At 30.2% G+C, this 18,021-nt stretch overlaps 1 protein-coding gene across 1 annotated transcript; it reads left to right on the top strand.

The window, feature by feature from the left end:
- The first annotated feature begins 2,813 nt into the window (after positions 1 to 2,813).
- On the top strand, positions 2,814 to 6,581 carry LOC126655667 (LRR receptor-like serine/threonine-protein kinase HSL2). The gene is made up of 2 exons (XM_050349914.2): positions 2,814 to 5,654; positions 5,941 to 6,581. The coding sequence occupies exons 1-2, from the start codon at positions 3,074 to 3,076 to the stop codon at positions 6,318 to 6,320; spliced, it is 2,961 nt and encodes a 986-aa protein (XP_050205871.1). The 5' UTR covers positions 2,814 to 3,073; the 3' UTR covers positions 6,321 to 6,581.
- Positions 6,582 to 18,021: the final 11,440 nt, after the last annotated feature.

Raw genomic sequence — 18,021 nt, 5'->3', positions numbered from 1 at the left:
TCACTATATAGAAAAAGATGACGATTTGGTATAAAATACTCCCTCCGTCCCAATAGAGTTGTCCACTTTGAGAAATATTTTTGTCCCAAAACTCTTGTCCACTTTCAAAAAGTAACTACCTTTTACACTCAATTTTCCTTTATTAACCCTCTTCAAAATTTACTAGTGAGTAACTTGCTAGTGGACCCTATATTAAATAGGGGTATGACAAGAAAAATAAGGAAAATTTTATAAAACCCATAAGTAATAATTACTTTTCTTAAACTATGTGATAAAGGCAAAGTGGACAACTCTATTGGGACGGAAGGAGTAAATACTTTTTATTTATATTTTCAATTTTTTATTTAAAATGCAATCCGACATATAGAATGGTAAAATAGATGCATAAAATTTGTGCTTCACATATCTAAAAATTGAGAATACTCATGTGGGTGGCATCTTTTTTTTAATTTTGATTGTTATTCCTTGAGACCTTCTATTCCTTGAAACTGATCAAATTTCAAATTAATTCACTTGGAATAGATTCTTATATTGACTTACTTATACCATACTTCTACAATACTTATCAACTAATCACCATCACTTGGCTTTCACTTTAAGTAATGTTTGATACTTTTCAAAGATATAACAACCCACCACTCCCCCACTACTTCTTTTACTAGGACAGTTGAAGGAAAATTGGAATATGAGATTTTTAAATTTGAGTTTTTTTCATCATTATGTATAGTCTCTAAAAAGTTTATGTACATATAAAAAAATATTGATTAATTAAATTTGATTTAACTATAATTTGGAACATTTGTAAATACAATTATATTAACTTTTATATTATAATTATATTACTAATATTTTAAAAGATTAATCTCATCATAATTTTAAATGTCAAATAAATTAATGTATCGACTTAACTTGCATATAGTTAGACACGTGAACATACACACATAAATCAGTGCACACCATTTTATTAAAAATGAATCACAAAAATAACACCATTAAAAGTAAGGATTAAAAAATGGCCAACTACTAAAAAATATCAAACTTTTCATGAAATTTTCATAAAAGTCTAAACATTTCAATTTTATCCAATTTATTATGAAACACATGAATTCGTTTCAATTATGTCCAACTATGTGATTTTACTTATATGGCACGCCACGTAGACGCTACATAAGCAAACTTGCGTAATTGGATATTATTAAAACGAAAATCTGCATTTCAGAACGATATATATAAAATTAAAAGGTTTGCACTTTTTTAAAATTTTCTTTAAAAATTTGGCCCTTTTTAATTATTTACTCTAAACAAATCTTAATTGTTTCTATGCATCATTTTATATATTGTAGAAAATTATAAATATATTTATTTGTATTTAAGAAGTTCAACAAGATAGAAAAGTTAGATAAAATGTTTTACATGGCTAATTCAGAACTACAACACAGTAAATATTTATCCTTCACTTCTTGATCAAGTATGTGGACCTCTCCATTTTCGATTCTAATGAAGTGGTGGAAGTTGCAGTTTTGAAAGAACAAAGAAAAATGCTACACATTGATTCATAGGTAAGCCACATGGTTTATTTTTACCGTTGGCGGTAGCCATTTCTTTTTTATTGCCTTAGAATTAAATAAATGACCGACTCCTTTTCATCTTTTTTATTTTGGTTGGTAAATCTATCGACGAGACGCATCAATTTCAATAAATATACAAATAAAAAAATCAGAGATGTATCAAACCCTTTTAAGATTGAAGATGAAATCGTTATAGGTTATATTAGTTTTTTTTTTTTGATAACTATTTTACAGTAATTGTCTTTCTTTTTTGAAAGTTTTGCTGTTCTTTCTATATGAAAGATTTGTTGTTTTTTATGAAGAGTTTGTGAGTCTTCTGTTAGACAGAAAAAGATTGGATCTTATTGTGTTACAGCGGTTATGTAATTTTGATTTTGTTTTGTAAGGCGATCTGCGAATCAAGGTTTATATCTTTTTTCATATAAGGTCATTAGAAACGATTGTACCCTTTCTGAATTCTTACACCTGTAACTGCTCTTTATTATTAATGAAAAATTATTCGATTGTCAAAAAAAAAGGTAAGCCACATGGTTCAAGTTCAATAGATGGTCATTTTGCAAAACAAATTATACTATTTTTATGTATTAATTTGTCTAAATTACATAATTATATTCATTTTTAATATTATATTGACCACCTTGATTTTTATTTTATTTTAAACTATAATATTTAACCTCCTTAAAAATAATTTCCGACTTCACCCCTGACTCCATTTAACTACCGACTTGCATTACCCGGGTTAATTGCTTGGGATATCAAAATAGCGTCGCCTTCAAAACTAACCTACTTGCAGTTCATAGTAAGCTCCATAACATTGGCCAAAAAATTGTATTCTTATCATCATTTTTGAATCCTTATTTATTAAAAGCCAAATGAACTTGAAAACTGAGGGAAAATACCCAACAATTAATCATTCTTTATTAAAAGCCAATCCATTTTTTTTATAATTGAGAAGGGAGAGCGCTTGTGGGAGGAATCGAACCCACGACCTATTAGTTTGCTGCCAGCGCTTATACCATTTGAATTATAGCTCGTCGGTAAAGCCAATCCATTTGATTGTTGGATTCGGTATTACCTTGATCAAGTTAATTGCAGATTCTTCTAATTATAAGGGCAGATTTCTCTTACCAGTAAATTTATAATACTATCTATTGTACTCATAATTTTAGAAGTTCTTAAATTTATTTTAAAAAAAATCCGCCCACCAAATACACTGCACACTAATAATAAACTTTTGTCACCTTTTAAAAAGCCAAAAGGATCACGTTTCACTTGCAGTTTCACTACAACCATTCACAATTATAACCTCCTAATCACCATCGTTTTTGTTAGCTAATCAGTGTGCTCTTCTTCCACTGTAATCCACCAAAACACTTAATTCCAATCGCCATTTTCCATGTGAATCCCTTCAGATTTCTTTTCCTCGTAACTCTCACCATTTCCATCTATGGAATATCTTTAAAAAGCACTTCAAACCCAACAAAAATTTCAATTTCACTCCAAAAATGGTGCCCTTGAACTCTCTTCTACTACTCTATCTTCTCTCGTTCTCGTTTTCTTTGGCTGTTTCCCTCGCCGGAGACTCTGAGATACTCATCCGAGTCAAGAATGCTCAACTAGACGACCCGGATGGTAAACTCAGTGACTGGGTAGTTTCAAGAACTGACCCAAGTAGTCCTTGTAAGTGGACTGGTGTTACTTGTGACTCAGTGAATCATACTGTTGTTGGTATTGATCTGTCGGGGTTTAATATCTCCGGTGGTTTTCCGTCTGGGTTTTGTCGGATACTGTCACTGAAGCATCTGACTCTTGCTGACAATAATTTCAATGGAAGCTTGGATTCTCGTACTTTGTCTTTATGTTCACACTTACATGTCTTGAATCTCTCTGCCAACTTATTCGTCGGAGAATTGCCTGAGTTCCCACCGGAGTTTGTTGATTTACGTGTTCTTGATCTCTCCAGCAATAATCTCTCCGGTGATATTCCGGTCAGTTTGGGTACTCTCAAGTCTCTGGAAGTGCTGAGTCTGACTCAGAATATTCTCAACGGCACATTCCCAGGATTTGTGGGCAATCTGACCGAGTTAACTCGTTTAGAACTCGCTTATAATCCGTTCAAGCCGAGCCCTTTACCTAAAGAAATTGGAAAATTAACAAAGCTGCAGAATTTATTTCTTGTTTCAACCAATCTAAACGGTGAAATTCCTGAGTCAATCGGGGGACTCGTTTCGTTGACTAATCTTGACCTGTCGGGAAATTTCCTCACCGGTAAGATTCCTGACACTATTTCAGGATTGAAAAACATAATCCAAATTGAGCTTTTTAACAACCAATTATCTGGCGAGTTACCCGAAAGTTTATCAAATTTAAGTACTCTACTTAAATTCGACGCTTCACAGAACAATCTGACAGGAAATTTGCATGAAAAGATCGCAGCTTTGCAGTTAGAATCATTGTTTCTGAACGATAATTACTTCACCGGAGAAATCCCAGAAAGCTTGGCTTTGAATCGGAATCTGTTAGAATTACATCTCTTCAACAACAGTTTCACCGGAAAATTACCATCAAATCTCGGAAGGTACTCAGATTTATATGATATTGATGTTTCTACTAATGAATTTACCGGAGAATTTCCAAAGTATTTTTGTCACAGGAAAAAACTTGAACGAGTTATAGCTTTTAATAATCATTTCTCTGGTAATTTGGCCGAGTCATTGGGTGATTGTAGCAGTTTAAACTATGTCAGGATTGCTAATAATCAGATTTCAGGTCCGGTCCCGGAAAATTTCTGGGGTTTTAAGAATCTTGGTTTTCTTGAATTATCCAATAATAAATTTGATGGTCCAATAGCTAGATCGATCTCTAATGCTAAAGACTTGACTCGGCTTCTACTCACTAATAACAAATTTTCCGGAAAATTACCGGCGGAAGTTTGCGAACTGCGTGAGCTTTTGGAGATCAGTTTGAGCCGGAATCGGTTTCTTGATGAGTTGCCGTTATGCATAACTGAGTTGAAGAAATTGCAGAAGCTGGACTTGCAAGGAAATATGTTTTCAGGGGAGATTCCGAGTTCAGTGAGTTCTTGGAGTTATTTGACGGAGTTAAACTTGTCGAGGAATCAATTCTCCGGCAAGATTCCATCAGAACTTGGTAACTTACCGGTTTTGAATTATCTTGATCTCGCTGAGAATTCGCTTACGGGTGAAGTTCCTGTGGAGTTGACCAAGTTGAAGCTTGTTCAGTTCAATGTCTCTGATAATAAATTGTCTGGAAAAGTACCTGTAGCTTTCAGTAGCGGGTTTTATCTCTCTGGTTTAACGGGTAACCCGAGTCTCTGTAGTCCGGTTTTGAAACCATTTCCGTCATGCTCCAAATCGAAACCTGTCACTCTGTACATAGTAGTCGTTTTAGCCATATGTGTGATAATTCTTGTTGGGTCATTGCTATGGTTCTTCAGAGCCAAGTCAGTATTCCGGAGGAACCCGAAAAAATTATATAAAGTAACTACATTCCAGCGGGTCGGGTTCAACGAAGAAGACATATTTCCTTACTTGACAAAAGAAAATCTAATCGGGTCGGGTGGTTCAGGACAAGTCTACAAAGTGAATCTCAAAACAGGACAGACAGTGGCAGTCAAGAGACTATGGGGATCATTAAATGCACAGAAACCTGAATCCGAAGCGGTTTTCCGGTCAGAAGTCGAGACATTAGGCCGAGTTCGTCATGGAAATATCGTAAAATTGCTGATGTGTTGCAGTGGAGAGGAGTTCAGAATTTTGGTTTATGAGTATATGGAGAATGGCAGCTTAGGAGACTTATTACATGGGGAGAAATGTGGCGGATTGCTAGACTGGAAAGAGCGGTATACGGTGGCGGTCGGAGCGGCCCAAGGATTAGCTTACTTGCATCATGATTGTGTTCCGCCAATTTTGCATAGAGATGTGAAGAGTAATAATATTCTGTTGGATGGTGAGATGAGAGCTCATGTTGCTGATTTTGGGTTGGCTAAGGCATTGCATAAAGAGGGTGTTGAAGGTGGTGGTATAATGTCTCGTATTGCCGGATCTTATGGTTACATTGCTCCAGGTACAATATTATTCTATTTCTGTTATTATTATAAATTAGTACAATTACTAATTTTTAAAAAATTTAGTTTATTTTAATAAATTTTATTTATTTTGTAAATTAGTTTGCTATTGGGATTTCGGTTTGATTCGAATCGACCACGTGCTCATATATATTTAAAACATATAGAGAACTGAAACCCTTATAAGTAGAGTTTGATCAAAAGTAAAGGTGTGATGGCATTTATTTCCAAAAAAATTTGCAATGTAAAGTTTATATATCTGTCTTTTTTTGAATCGATTTGCAGAATATGGCTACACGCTTAAAGTGACGGAGAAGAGCGATGTGTACAGTTTTGGTGTAGTGTTACTAGAATTGATCACAGGCAAAAGGCCTAATGACTCGTGCTTCGGTGAGAATAAGGATGTAGTGAAATGGGTGACCGAGGTTACTTTATCAGCATCATCATCGCCCGAAGACGGAAGTGAAAATGGCGGCAACACTTGCTACAAAGATTTAGGAGCGATAATCGATTCAAAGATGAACACATCTACATTTGATTATGAAGAAATTGAGAAGGTTTTGAATGTAGCTCTTCTTTGCACTTCTGCATTTCCCATTACGAGACCTTCGATGAGAAGAGTCGTTGAATTACTCAAGGATCAAAAACTAGGCCGTTCTAAATAACTTCGAAGGTTTTTAGAGATTAGAAGGTGATCGAACGGTTGAAAAATATTAAATGAAAATGAAGTTTATGAAAGAAGGATCGTCAATTGTCGGATTTCATTAATAGTTTTAACAACAGGAATTGGACTAAATTGGCACTAAAATTTTGGATTTTCTTTTTAATTTTTGCCAAGATTATGTGTCTTTGTAGTTGTATAATGTAATGTTAGCCGATAATTAGTTGAAATGATATGGGAATAGAATGAAGGTAAATTAATTAAATTTTGTGCCATGTCAATGGCATCCAAGAATTTTGGTTTGGAAATTACAAGTTGTATTCGCATTCCAAAACTTAAAATTTCTCTTGTACACAAATGAGTTTCTTTCATATTATTTCAAAATTTTATTAAAAATCCATCAAAATGAATAAGATCCATTTAAATTTTAAGTAATATTAGTAGTGTTCAGTGGTAGCAGGATCCGGCAGTCGAAGGCAATCCAGTAGTATTATTTGGTGATGGCAGTCACACAGTGGTTAATGGTGGCAAATACAAGTAAAATAAATTTAACATTTTTGAATTTAGTTTTTAGTTTTTAGATTTATTTTCAAATAAAATTGTTATTGGGGCATTTGCAAAGTTACCAAAAAAACAAAAATATTTTCAAAATTTAACCCCCAAACTAAAAGCTTTCAGTCGTAGCTCAAAATTTTCAAATCTTTACTTTAACACTCCGCGGTTTTAAATAGTTTCTAAAAAATACAATTTGAAATTGTTATAAAAAACATTTCTTAAACAATTTCCATTGGAGTTTCATATAGTTTCTAAAAATATATTTTGAAACTGTTTTAAAAAATAGTTTCTAGTACAGTTTTAAAAGAATTCTAAAATATTTCAAACATTTTCTAAATGCATATTTTTGAAACCGTTTCTAAAACAACTTCAAACTGTGTTTTTATAAATTTTCAGAGTTAAAAAATAATTTTCTTTTAAGTTAAAAAAATAAAATTTCAAATTCAGAGTATTTTTAGTAAATATTTTGAAATATATATTGTTATGTCAGGATAAAAGAAAAAATGGTCATTTATATCTCTAAAGTTTGCCTCCAAGATCAAATAAGCATTCAACGTTCGAAAAGGTTCAAATATTCCCCCAACGTCTTAAAAGGTGTATTATCATGCCCTCATTTTGATGCATAAATGAGACGTTGGAGTCTTGATTGTCAAAATCGGAGAATTTGATTGTTCATTTTTTAAGATTTTGAAGATATATTTAAATTTTTTCGAACGTTAAGGACTTACTTAATACTAGAGTCAAACCATACGGGCATCATGATCCTTTTTTTTAAATTTATAAGACTTTGGCTGAATACATAGTTTGACCCCTGAACTTGTACCCTTTTACCCATCTAACCTCCAAACTTAACGTCTCACCTATCGAACCCCTGAACTTGTTAAATAACCCGATTTAACCCCCGAACTTGATAAATACGTAAACATTTAACCCCTCCGTACACAATTTCTTCTAGAACGTTTCAAGTGACAGGTGTACACGAAGGGTTCAATACTTACATATTTATCAAGTTCAGGGGTTAAATCGGATTATTTAACAACTTCAGAGGTTCGATAGGTGAGACGTTAAATTTAGGGGTTAGATAGGTAAAAGGGTACAAGTTCAGAGGTCAAACTATGTATTAAGCCGTAAAACTTTCACAGTTTCACTCATATTTCAACATCTTAATCCCAAACATGGCTCTGTTGAAACATAAATATAGACCCCAAACAAACATGTTCCGTTCACACAATCTAGACGTATTTTTTTTTTCAAAATTTTTATAACTGAAAAATTGAAGCACACATAACGAAAGTCATATAATAATAACAACTATATGATCTTTCACAATTTAAACTACTAAACAATAAGCAACAACTCAATACAAGTAATAAAAAATTAACAAAAAATAAGAAACATCTAGACATAAATCCTGCAAAATTAACTCAACAATGAACGTTGGACGGGGTATTTAGATTTTTTTTTGCCGGTTTGACATACGATCTGCTCAATCCGTTGAAGCCTAGTATTTATTGATCTTCACTTCATCTTTAACAAGATTCTAAAAAGTTACATCTACAACCTCCCAATTTCTTAGATCAACAAGAAATTTAATTTAAAGTCTGAACAAACACCAACGATTCTTGAAGGATCTAAAAAATCGGATCAAAAGAGATATAAAAGATTATAATTTTATTCAACAAGATGAAAATTCAAACCCAAATTTTTTTTTTAAAAAAGATTTTATTGAAACAAATTGTAGATCTACAAAAAAGAGAACCATGGACGGAGAGAAAATGATTATTCGACTATAGCCGAGAAAATCATCTTCTCCCACCCTTATAAAATTAAAGAAAGAAAGAGTTTTTTCTAGAGAAAAGAGGGGCAGATTTTTTAGCGAGGGAAAGGGATGCTATTATATGGTTTTATTTTATTCTTTCACTCATAGGTTAGATGTATGAGTGTTTATCCTACATACGGATTTGCCACGTCATTTTTACAACAGGCCAATAAATATTTATGATAGAAATTTTTTATTTATTATTTATTTTTTTATTTTTAAATATTTACACGTGACTAACGTCTTATTGGTTTGTTGCACAAATGATGTGAAGCTACCAGTGATTGTATGATTATTCTTAGACGTATTGTTGTAATGTGGATGACTTTTACATGTAATTAAGTTGTCTGGGCCCTTAATTTTGGTCAAGTTTTGACTTGGAAAAATATAAATTTGGAACTGTGTGCTTCTATTGTTTCATATTAGATCCTTATATATTTATTTGTAAAAATTGAGTATGATATTTTTATTTTTTTTAAATTGAGTTCTTCAATTATTTTAATTGAGGGTGTATGTTTGAGATAATTTTTTATTCATTTTATACTTTTATTCTATTAATATTTGGTCTATACAACATAATTTTTGTAGATATTAGATACTTATGATGTTATTTTGTCAATATTAAATTCCTCAAATAAAATTCTAAAAGTTATAGTATATGCATTAATTTTTTAAAAAAATTAGAAATAATTTTTAAATAAATAGAGAATCAACAATGCATTATTTTTTATGACACTCAAATTTATGAATTTATAATTTGAAATTAATTAATAAAATATTAGTACTGATGGATACTGAATCATACCATAACTACACTGGAGTCGAGTCGCACGAGATGCACCCTCCAAGATAACATCAGATCTCGTCCAAAGGGCAAGAACCAGATAACATCTGCAACCGAATTCATGAGATTTGCCTTAACCGAAGGGATCATCGGAATCCTAAAGATATATATGTTTTTTAACCAATGTCAAATGACTTATTTTACTATTTTTTATTTTAAAAAAATATGGATAAGTTAGATTAAAAGTATTTCAATTTTTAGTTTTAAAACTATTAAAAAAATTGCTTTAGTTAAAAAAAGTTATCCATATCCTTAGAGTTTTAATTTAATAATAAAAATGGATGATTTAAATCTTAATAATTTATGATATTTATATCCATTAATTTAGTGAATAAATATGATAGCTATTAAATTTGGAATACCGTGCATAATTTTCATTTGTCCAAATAAAAAAAGAAACATGTACTTATATACCTTCTCTATACGGATAAAAAAATTGATAAATATTTATGTTTAGACATTAGTTTTATTAATTATTAGACAGATAATTATATATAGATTAGCTAAATAACTAAATGTTGATAAAATTTTAAGGTAAAAGGTAAAAAAAGCCCTCCAAGTTTATTCAAAAGTACAAGACAGCCCCTTAATTTACTTTTGGCACAAATAAACTCTCACAGTTTTAAAATTGAACAAAAACACCCCTCCAAGTTTGACTTTGACAAACGAACGTTAAATAGGTGACGTGGTATTAGGAAAAAAGTTCAAAAACACTTATTTTTTGAAATACTTACTAAATTCATATTTCAATTTTTTTCTTATTATTTCACCCTCGTAAAAGGTTCAAAAATATTTTTAATTTTTAAAATACTTACCAATTTATAATTATATATTTTTTTGTATTATTTCACTCTCTTATTTCTAAATACTCTAATTAATCTTGTTATTAAAATCAAATAAAAATTGAACCACCATAATCCGACACTTCTGCAACATATGACAGCTTACATCCCGAATCAACAAGTTTTTTATTTTTAATTAAATTTTTATTTAAAAAATAACAATCTCAATTAACTAAATTTCAATTAATAAAACCTAATTAATTATAATTAATTAACAAATATTAAATTAATTATTTTTGGCACCGCCACCTCGGACCCGCTATCCTCCGGCTCGTATTTCAAAGAAGACCAGCTGCTGCTGGTCTTCTAATGGGGAAGACAGATTTGTCTTCCCCAAAGGAAGACCAGCAACAGCTGTCTTCCAATTGGGGAAGACAGATCTGTTTTTCCCCATGGAAGACAGATCGTCATCCCCTTTGAAAGACCAGCAGCGGTTGGTCTACCATGGTTAAGGGGTTGTCTTGTACTTTAAATTTGAAGGGTTTTTTTTATATTTTTTATCAATGTTTAATGAAGTTGTTTTAAAATTGTCTGCAAAGTATTAGTATTTGATTTACTAAAATAAGACTATAAGGATTAAATTCTATTGAATATAAAATGTAAGAGCAAAGCATATTTTCCTATCTGATTAAGTCTATAGACAGAAGGACTAAATTTCAAAAGGAAGACTCATTTTCAAACAAAAATAAAAGATATAGAAAGCCAAATGTGTGTTTTTCCTTTATAGCTTTTCGAGTAGAATAAATGACAAATCAATGCCCCAATAGTACACATCCTAAAAGATATTGCCCAAAGTTGACAAATCAAGCCATATGGCAATTTCTAACACCTATTTATATTATAATTATACATATTCATTATTATTATTTTACTCTAATTATATTATTAGGGATTTGTAAGTGACAACTGTCATTTTTTTTCCTTTTTTCTCTTTCTCTCTTTCCTCTCCATTGGCTTTCTTCTTCTCTGTTCTTTTTTTCCGCCATTTTTTTCTTCATTTTCTTCTTCTTTTTCTTCTTTATCTTTATTTCTTCTTCATTTTTATTCTCTTCTTCTTCATCGTTAATTCATCGCTCCGTCGTTGTTCCGCCATCATCCCGCCGTCGCTCCGCCGTTTTTCATATTTGATTTTAGCGATTTTTCTCAACTCGTGGTGATTAATACGATTTCTTTTAACTTTCAGATCTACATAAATTACTCTTGAATTTTTCCAATTCTAAATCTAAAAATCTGTATTAAAAACGATTTTCCGCACAAAAAAACGATTTTTGCAAAAAAAAAACAGTTTCTGATTATCATATGAGTATCATTACTGCATTATCATGTAAGTATCATAACACTGCAGAGAAAATTGATTTTTTACTAAAAAAACAGTGTCTGATTATCATATGAATAACACTGTATTAATATATCGTTATCATAACATTATATGATTATGATAAGGTTATGATAATAGAAATGTACGATAATGATAATAGTACAATAATGTTTTTATGATAATATAATGATAAGCTTTTATAGTATGATAATATGATACTTACATGGAATTTTTTTTACAGAAATAGTGTCGTATGATAATGTTTTATCATATGATAACGAGATGATAATATTTATGGTACATATATGATAATATCTATGATAATGTATGATAAAATAATTTCTGATTATCATGTCGTTATCATAACACTGGAGTATGATAATTAGATGATAATGAATTATGGTAAGCTTATGATAACTGGATGATAACGTACGTGAAAATAGAATTACAAAAAGATTCATGACACCAGTATGATAACCAGATGATAATAAAGTTATGATAATAGTATGATAATATGATACCTATATGTAAACAAATCACATAAAAATTATGATAATGAGATGATAATGTAAAGATAATAGTATGATAATATGATATCTGTATGAAAAAAATAATTACAAAAAAATTATGATAACGAGATGATAATGTGAAGATAACAGTATGATAACAGTATGATAATATTATACATGTATGAAAAAAACAATTACAAAAAAATTATGATTATAAGATGATAAGGTGACGATAATAGTATGATAACATGACCTTATTATACTTCATTGTAATACTATTTTCTTCACATTATCATCTCGTTATCATATTTTTTATGTAATTTTTTTCTTATAGGTATCATATTATCATACTGTTATCATAATTTTATTATTATGTCGTTGTCATAACATTATCATTTAGGTACAATAATACATTATCATCCCGGTGTCATATGATTATATTATGATTACGAGATGATAATACAGTGATAACAACATGATAATTAATTTTTTTTGTAGAAAATCTTTCTTTATGCAGTGTTATGATAACATTATGATAATACAGTGATACTCATATGATAATCTGAGATTTTTTTTTTTTATAAAAAATCATTTTTTATGCAGTGTTATGATAATCATATGATAATCAGATGCTGTTTTTTTCCAGAAAATCGTTTTTTGTGCAGAAAATCGTTTTTTTCATCATAATATTGTTTTTTCATGCAGATTTTTAGATCTAAAATTGAAAAAAAAAATCAAGAGTAATTTATTTATATCTGAATGTAAAAAAATCGCAATAATCGCCATGAATTAAAGAAAAGTTCGCTAAAATAAAAAAAATGAAAGAACAGTGGAGCGACGGTGGAGCGACGGTGGAGCAATGAAGAAAGGGCGGCGGAGCGATGAAGGAACGATAGAGAAGAAAGAAAAAAATGGAGAAGAAAAGAAGAAATAGAAAAGAAGAAAAAATTGACGAAGAACAGAAGAAGAAGAAGACGAAGAAGAAGAGGAGAGAGGAGAGAGAAAGAAAAAAGAAAGAAATATAAAAATATGACAGTTGTCATATGGTTAGAGTAAAAATATATACTTAGAGTAAAAAATCAATAAAAAGTAGATATAATCATAATATAAACATGCTTTAGAGTAAAAAAATAAAAGTATTAGAATGATGAGGTATTTTCTCTATCTTTTTCTTATTGAGGTAGGAAATCAAATTACTTTAGAAAATAGAGTATTATCCTAATCTTCTCTTTCTAAATTTCCCTTATGAAAAGTCTATTACTCTAAAAGCTTTTTTAAAAAATCCTATTAGAAAATTTTTAGTCGCAAAATTTGAATTATAAATTACAACAAAACTTCAAAGGCTTTTTAGCTATTAAGAGTCATCCAATAAACCCAAAATTACTTAAATCTAAAGCCAAATAGCCAAAAAATGTCAAACCTTTCATAAAAATTTCGCAAAAGTCCAAATCTTTCAATTTTATCCAATTTATCCAGAAACGCATGATTCCGTTTCAATTTTGTCCAACCACATACAATTTTACTTATGTGGCGCTGATGTGTGGCGTGCCACATTAGCTCCACGTAGCGCCACATGAGAAAAATTACATAATTGGACAAAATTGAAACGAAATCATGCGTTTTGAGACAAATTGGATAAAATTAAAAGATTTGAATTTTTGTGAAACTCCATAAAAAATTTGACCTTTTTTGGTTATTTGGCCTAAATCTAACAATAGAGATGGTCACATGAGCTTAAAAAATTATAGATATAAGATAATGACAACAATAAGCCATACATCTAATTAATATAAAGATGACAAATAAGTTGTAACTATAAAAATTTATAAAATTCATTCCAATTCGTCGGAATGTACCAGAGATACCGCGGAGACACCGAGAATATGCCGGAAATAACGGAGGCGCCAGAATGTCGGAGACGCCAGAAATGTCGGATGGACAATGGAATCACAATATAAACGCTGGAAACCCCTGAATAAAGTTGAAAAAACCCATAAGAAATAGAAGAAGGACCCATGAATAGTAGAAAAAGAACTTATTAAGGCTAACTAAATTGAAAAAAACTAAAAAAAAAACACCTTAAACTAAGATTTAAATATAATACCCCGTGTTTTTAAATTTATTTTTATGTTTGTTTGTCCGTTTAAAGTTTGAGTTGTGATGGATTTTGGTTGTGTTTTCGCTTTGTCATGTTCTCATTGTGATTCCGACTTGTTTTCGAATTGAAATATGTTCGGATTAGCATATGTGGTACCTTAGTTGGGTCATGTTGAGTGACTTATGTGTACCCCTTGAGCCTCTTAGTATTTGATGTTGAATTGATTTATTTCCGGGTTGTTGTCGAAACAATTTTTGCATATTTTCCAAATCTGTCATGCTGTAGTAAAACGTTCATATCTCCCAATCGAAGCGTCGGATCGGGCTGTATTTTGGATATGTTGTACCTAAGAGGATTATCTTTCATTCGACCGTTTGAATCGTCGTTTCGACCCTTTTTCGGGTCAACCATACCTGTGAACCGGACCTGGTGGGTAGATCAAGCCGTAGGTCTGGTCCACTTCGATTGTTTTGGTTCCAGTGAGCAAACCGGTTCTATAACCAATTCTACTGGGTGAACCGGCCATAGAACCGGTTGGGTTCATTTAGGAGGCTTTAAATAGACTTTTACTCGACCTAAACAACCTCTATTCAATTTTTAAAACCCTAAACTCGTTCTATACTATTCCTAGGCGATTTTTCTTCAATTCTTGGTGTTCAAAACTCTTGGTAAGTGATTTAAATATTGTTTTTCAATCTCAATTCTCAGTTTAATCAACTGTGGCTTATGGTTTTCCATTCAAATTAATTTTGTAGCTTTGAATCAAACCCATCTCTGAGATTCTTTTACTTTTGGGTATATCAAGGTATTTAATCCTTTTCCCTTTAGTTTTAATCGAGTTAAATTGCTGAGATTATTAAGTTGTGGTTATACCTTTGTGTTGTTGATTGTTGTAGTTTGGGGTTTGTATATATTATGACTTACGCCTCAACAAATTGCACCAATGAATGAGTGCCACGTCAGCATCGTGTATGAATTTGGGGAAAAATGAAAGCTTGTGTATATTTATGAAATTTTTTTAAAAACATGATTAAATTGAAAAAACGTGTAAAATTGGTGAATTTTTATGACATTACCCCTTATTTTTAACATGTTAGATAATGATTTTGGCAGTTTTATGATTAATTATTCTGAATGAAAATGTTGTTTAATATAAGCATAAATTTCAAACCTCATATTTACTTCTTTTTCATCTCGTACATTATATTATGCGGGTTTAATCGGAATATTGTTAGATTTATATGAAAAATTGTATAATAATAAAAAATTTCCGCCCATTATAAAATATAGCTTTTTCCAAGTTCGAGTCCAAAATGGACAAATAAAATAAATTATTTAAACCTGTGTCAAAAAGAATATATGGATCTGAACGAACCGAGAAGGCGTCCAAACCCACAATCAAGTCTTGTTTCAATTAATATCAGATTGTATTATTTGTTACTCCCTCCGTCCCACAAAGATAGGTCACCTTTCTATTTTGGGCGTCCCAAATTATAGGTCACCTTCTATTTTTAGTTAATAATTTTAAACTTAAAAATCTTACTTATTCCTAATAAATGTACATTGTTATCTTTAACTTAATTAATTGCTCCATGTTCCAATATGGAATAAATGTCATTTTTTAATACCAATGTAAAATACACCAATACAAAAATTAGTCATCAATATATTATTTATTTCTTTAAAAAAATATTAAAAGCTAAAAATGGAAAAGTACATAAATAAACTAATTTTAACTAATCTAACTACTTTTTTCTTAATTCTCGTGTTTGTCCAAACGGCCTATCTTTGTGGGACGGAGTATAATTTTTTTATGACCGTATAGTTAAAATAAATATAGATGTATTAATTTTTATCAACACATCATTGACGGTGTGAAATTCATTGATCATATGAAAAAAATTTCTCTCTCTGTATTTTGGGCAGTTAATAACTGCAAACCTTACTTATGCATATAGTTTTCTAAAACCGGAGATTAGAATTTTATCTTCCGCAAAAAATCTATCCGGCCCGAGTGAGAATTAATCCCAATGTGGAAGACTTGAAAATGTGGTCCTATTACTGAGATCCGTCTAGAACACTTGATGTATCTATAACAAAAAAAATTTAGCAATGACATAACCACTAAATCATATTATCATAATACAGAAAGAATAGACATAAGAAGTTCAAATTGAGAGACCTAATTTCCTTATGAATTGAGATGAGCCATAAATTGTCCAAACTAGTAACAACTTCGAATCAACTTAACAATGTCCATATGTACCAATTGGAATTATATTATATACTTGGATATTTAATATAATTATAAACCAAAACGCCAAATTGATTTCCAAATAAAGCTAAATTTCAATAATTATTTCCTTAAGCCATCGTTGCGTATTAAAAATAAAACAAATATAAATTTTATTAGGCCTATACGAGTCATTTTTTAACAAAAAAATAAACGCCACAATACATATTTTGTAAAAAAACAAGAAAATTGATATTTTTAATTTATGAGAATTTATGAACGTAAGAAATTAGTAACTCCTCATTTATATCGATTCATCAGAAAATGATAAGTGATGCTATTTAAAATTAAACATAAATAGGAATAATAACATTATCAAAATTACACTAATAATAATAAGTTTTCACCAATAAGGGTAAAAAAAATAGGGCTATTTGCAAAATAAATCCGAACGTTTCATTTTTATAGCGCTTTAATTCCAACGTTTAAAACATTACGAAACAAATCCCAACTTGTCTTATTTTTGCAATTTGTAGCGCAAACCATTTTCCGGAAATTTTGTGCTTGCGTGGCAGTACTCATATTCGATATATGTATTGGCATATTAAATTCCAATGTTTCAAAAAAAAAAATTATAATCTTTCGTATTTTTGCACTTTGTATCTTAAAAAAATAGACAAAACTGCCGGAAAACTTATTATAGCTACAAATCGCAAAAATAAGGAAGGTTGAGATTTGTTTCATAATATATTGAACATTGGGATTAAATCACTATAAATGTGAAACTTTGAGATTTATTTTGCCAATACCTTTAAAAAAAGGCATGTTAATCAGAATTAATTAATTTAAGTTATCTATTTTAATTATTGTTTGTAAAAAAAATTTAGTTGACTTAGTAATTTGTTGATTTAGTTCCATCGATATTTTTTTCAGATCTGTTATGGTTAAAAGTGTTAAAAATTTTGTCATATGGATTAACTAAATTGATTCAAAATATTTTATATTTCATTTGTTTAAAATTAATATATTATTTATCTTTACAGGTTTGATTGAATTAAATAAATTAACTAACTAATTCGTCCATTTAATTTTACATTTCTAAAGTTTTAGTTAATTCAGTCAAATCGATTTTATTTAGAATCAATAATTGATGTAGTAGAAGTCACAAAATAAACACAAGATAACTTAAAAACTGTTAATAATCAAATTATGCCAACAATTAACTTATAAAACCTATTGATTCAATAAAGAGAATACTAGGCAATAGGAATCAAAAGTCGGTGATTCAATTGAATACCGATATTTTTAAAATTAATCACATGGTCTCAAAACATCAAAAATTGTTGTTCAACAACTCATAAGGTTGTTTAAATATTAAGACAAAATTAAAACCCTAAACTGGATGTAAAACGAAATAAACTAAAAAGCCTCAAAAACTGCCGAAATCACAAAAACGCCATTTTGAGAGTCCAGATGATGGAAATCAG

This window comes from Mercurialis annua, linkage group LG7 (assembly GCF_937616625.2).
Source record: "Mercurialis annua linkage group LG7, ddMerAnnu1.2, whole genome shotgun sequence".
In the NCBI taxonomy this organism is placed as follows: Eukaryota; Viridiplantae; Streptophyta; class Magnoliopsida; order Malpighiales; family Euphorbiaceae; genus Mercurialis; species Mercurialis annua.
The sequence above is the reverse complement of the archived record's forward strand: the minus strand, read 5'-3'. Positions and strand labels throughout refer to the sequence as shown.

What these genes read in the sequence shown, in the direction of transcription:
- LOC126655667 (XM_050349914.2), top strand. Translation starts at nt 3,074, where the DNA reads ATGGTGCCCTTGAACTCTCTTCTACTACTCTATCTTCTCTCGTTCTCG. An exon ending in TTATGGTTACATTGCTCCAG is followed by an intron (nt 5,655 to 5,940) that starts GTACAATATTAT and finishes ATCGATTTGCAG; the next exon opens with AATATGGCTACACGCTTAAA.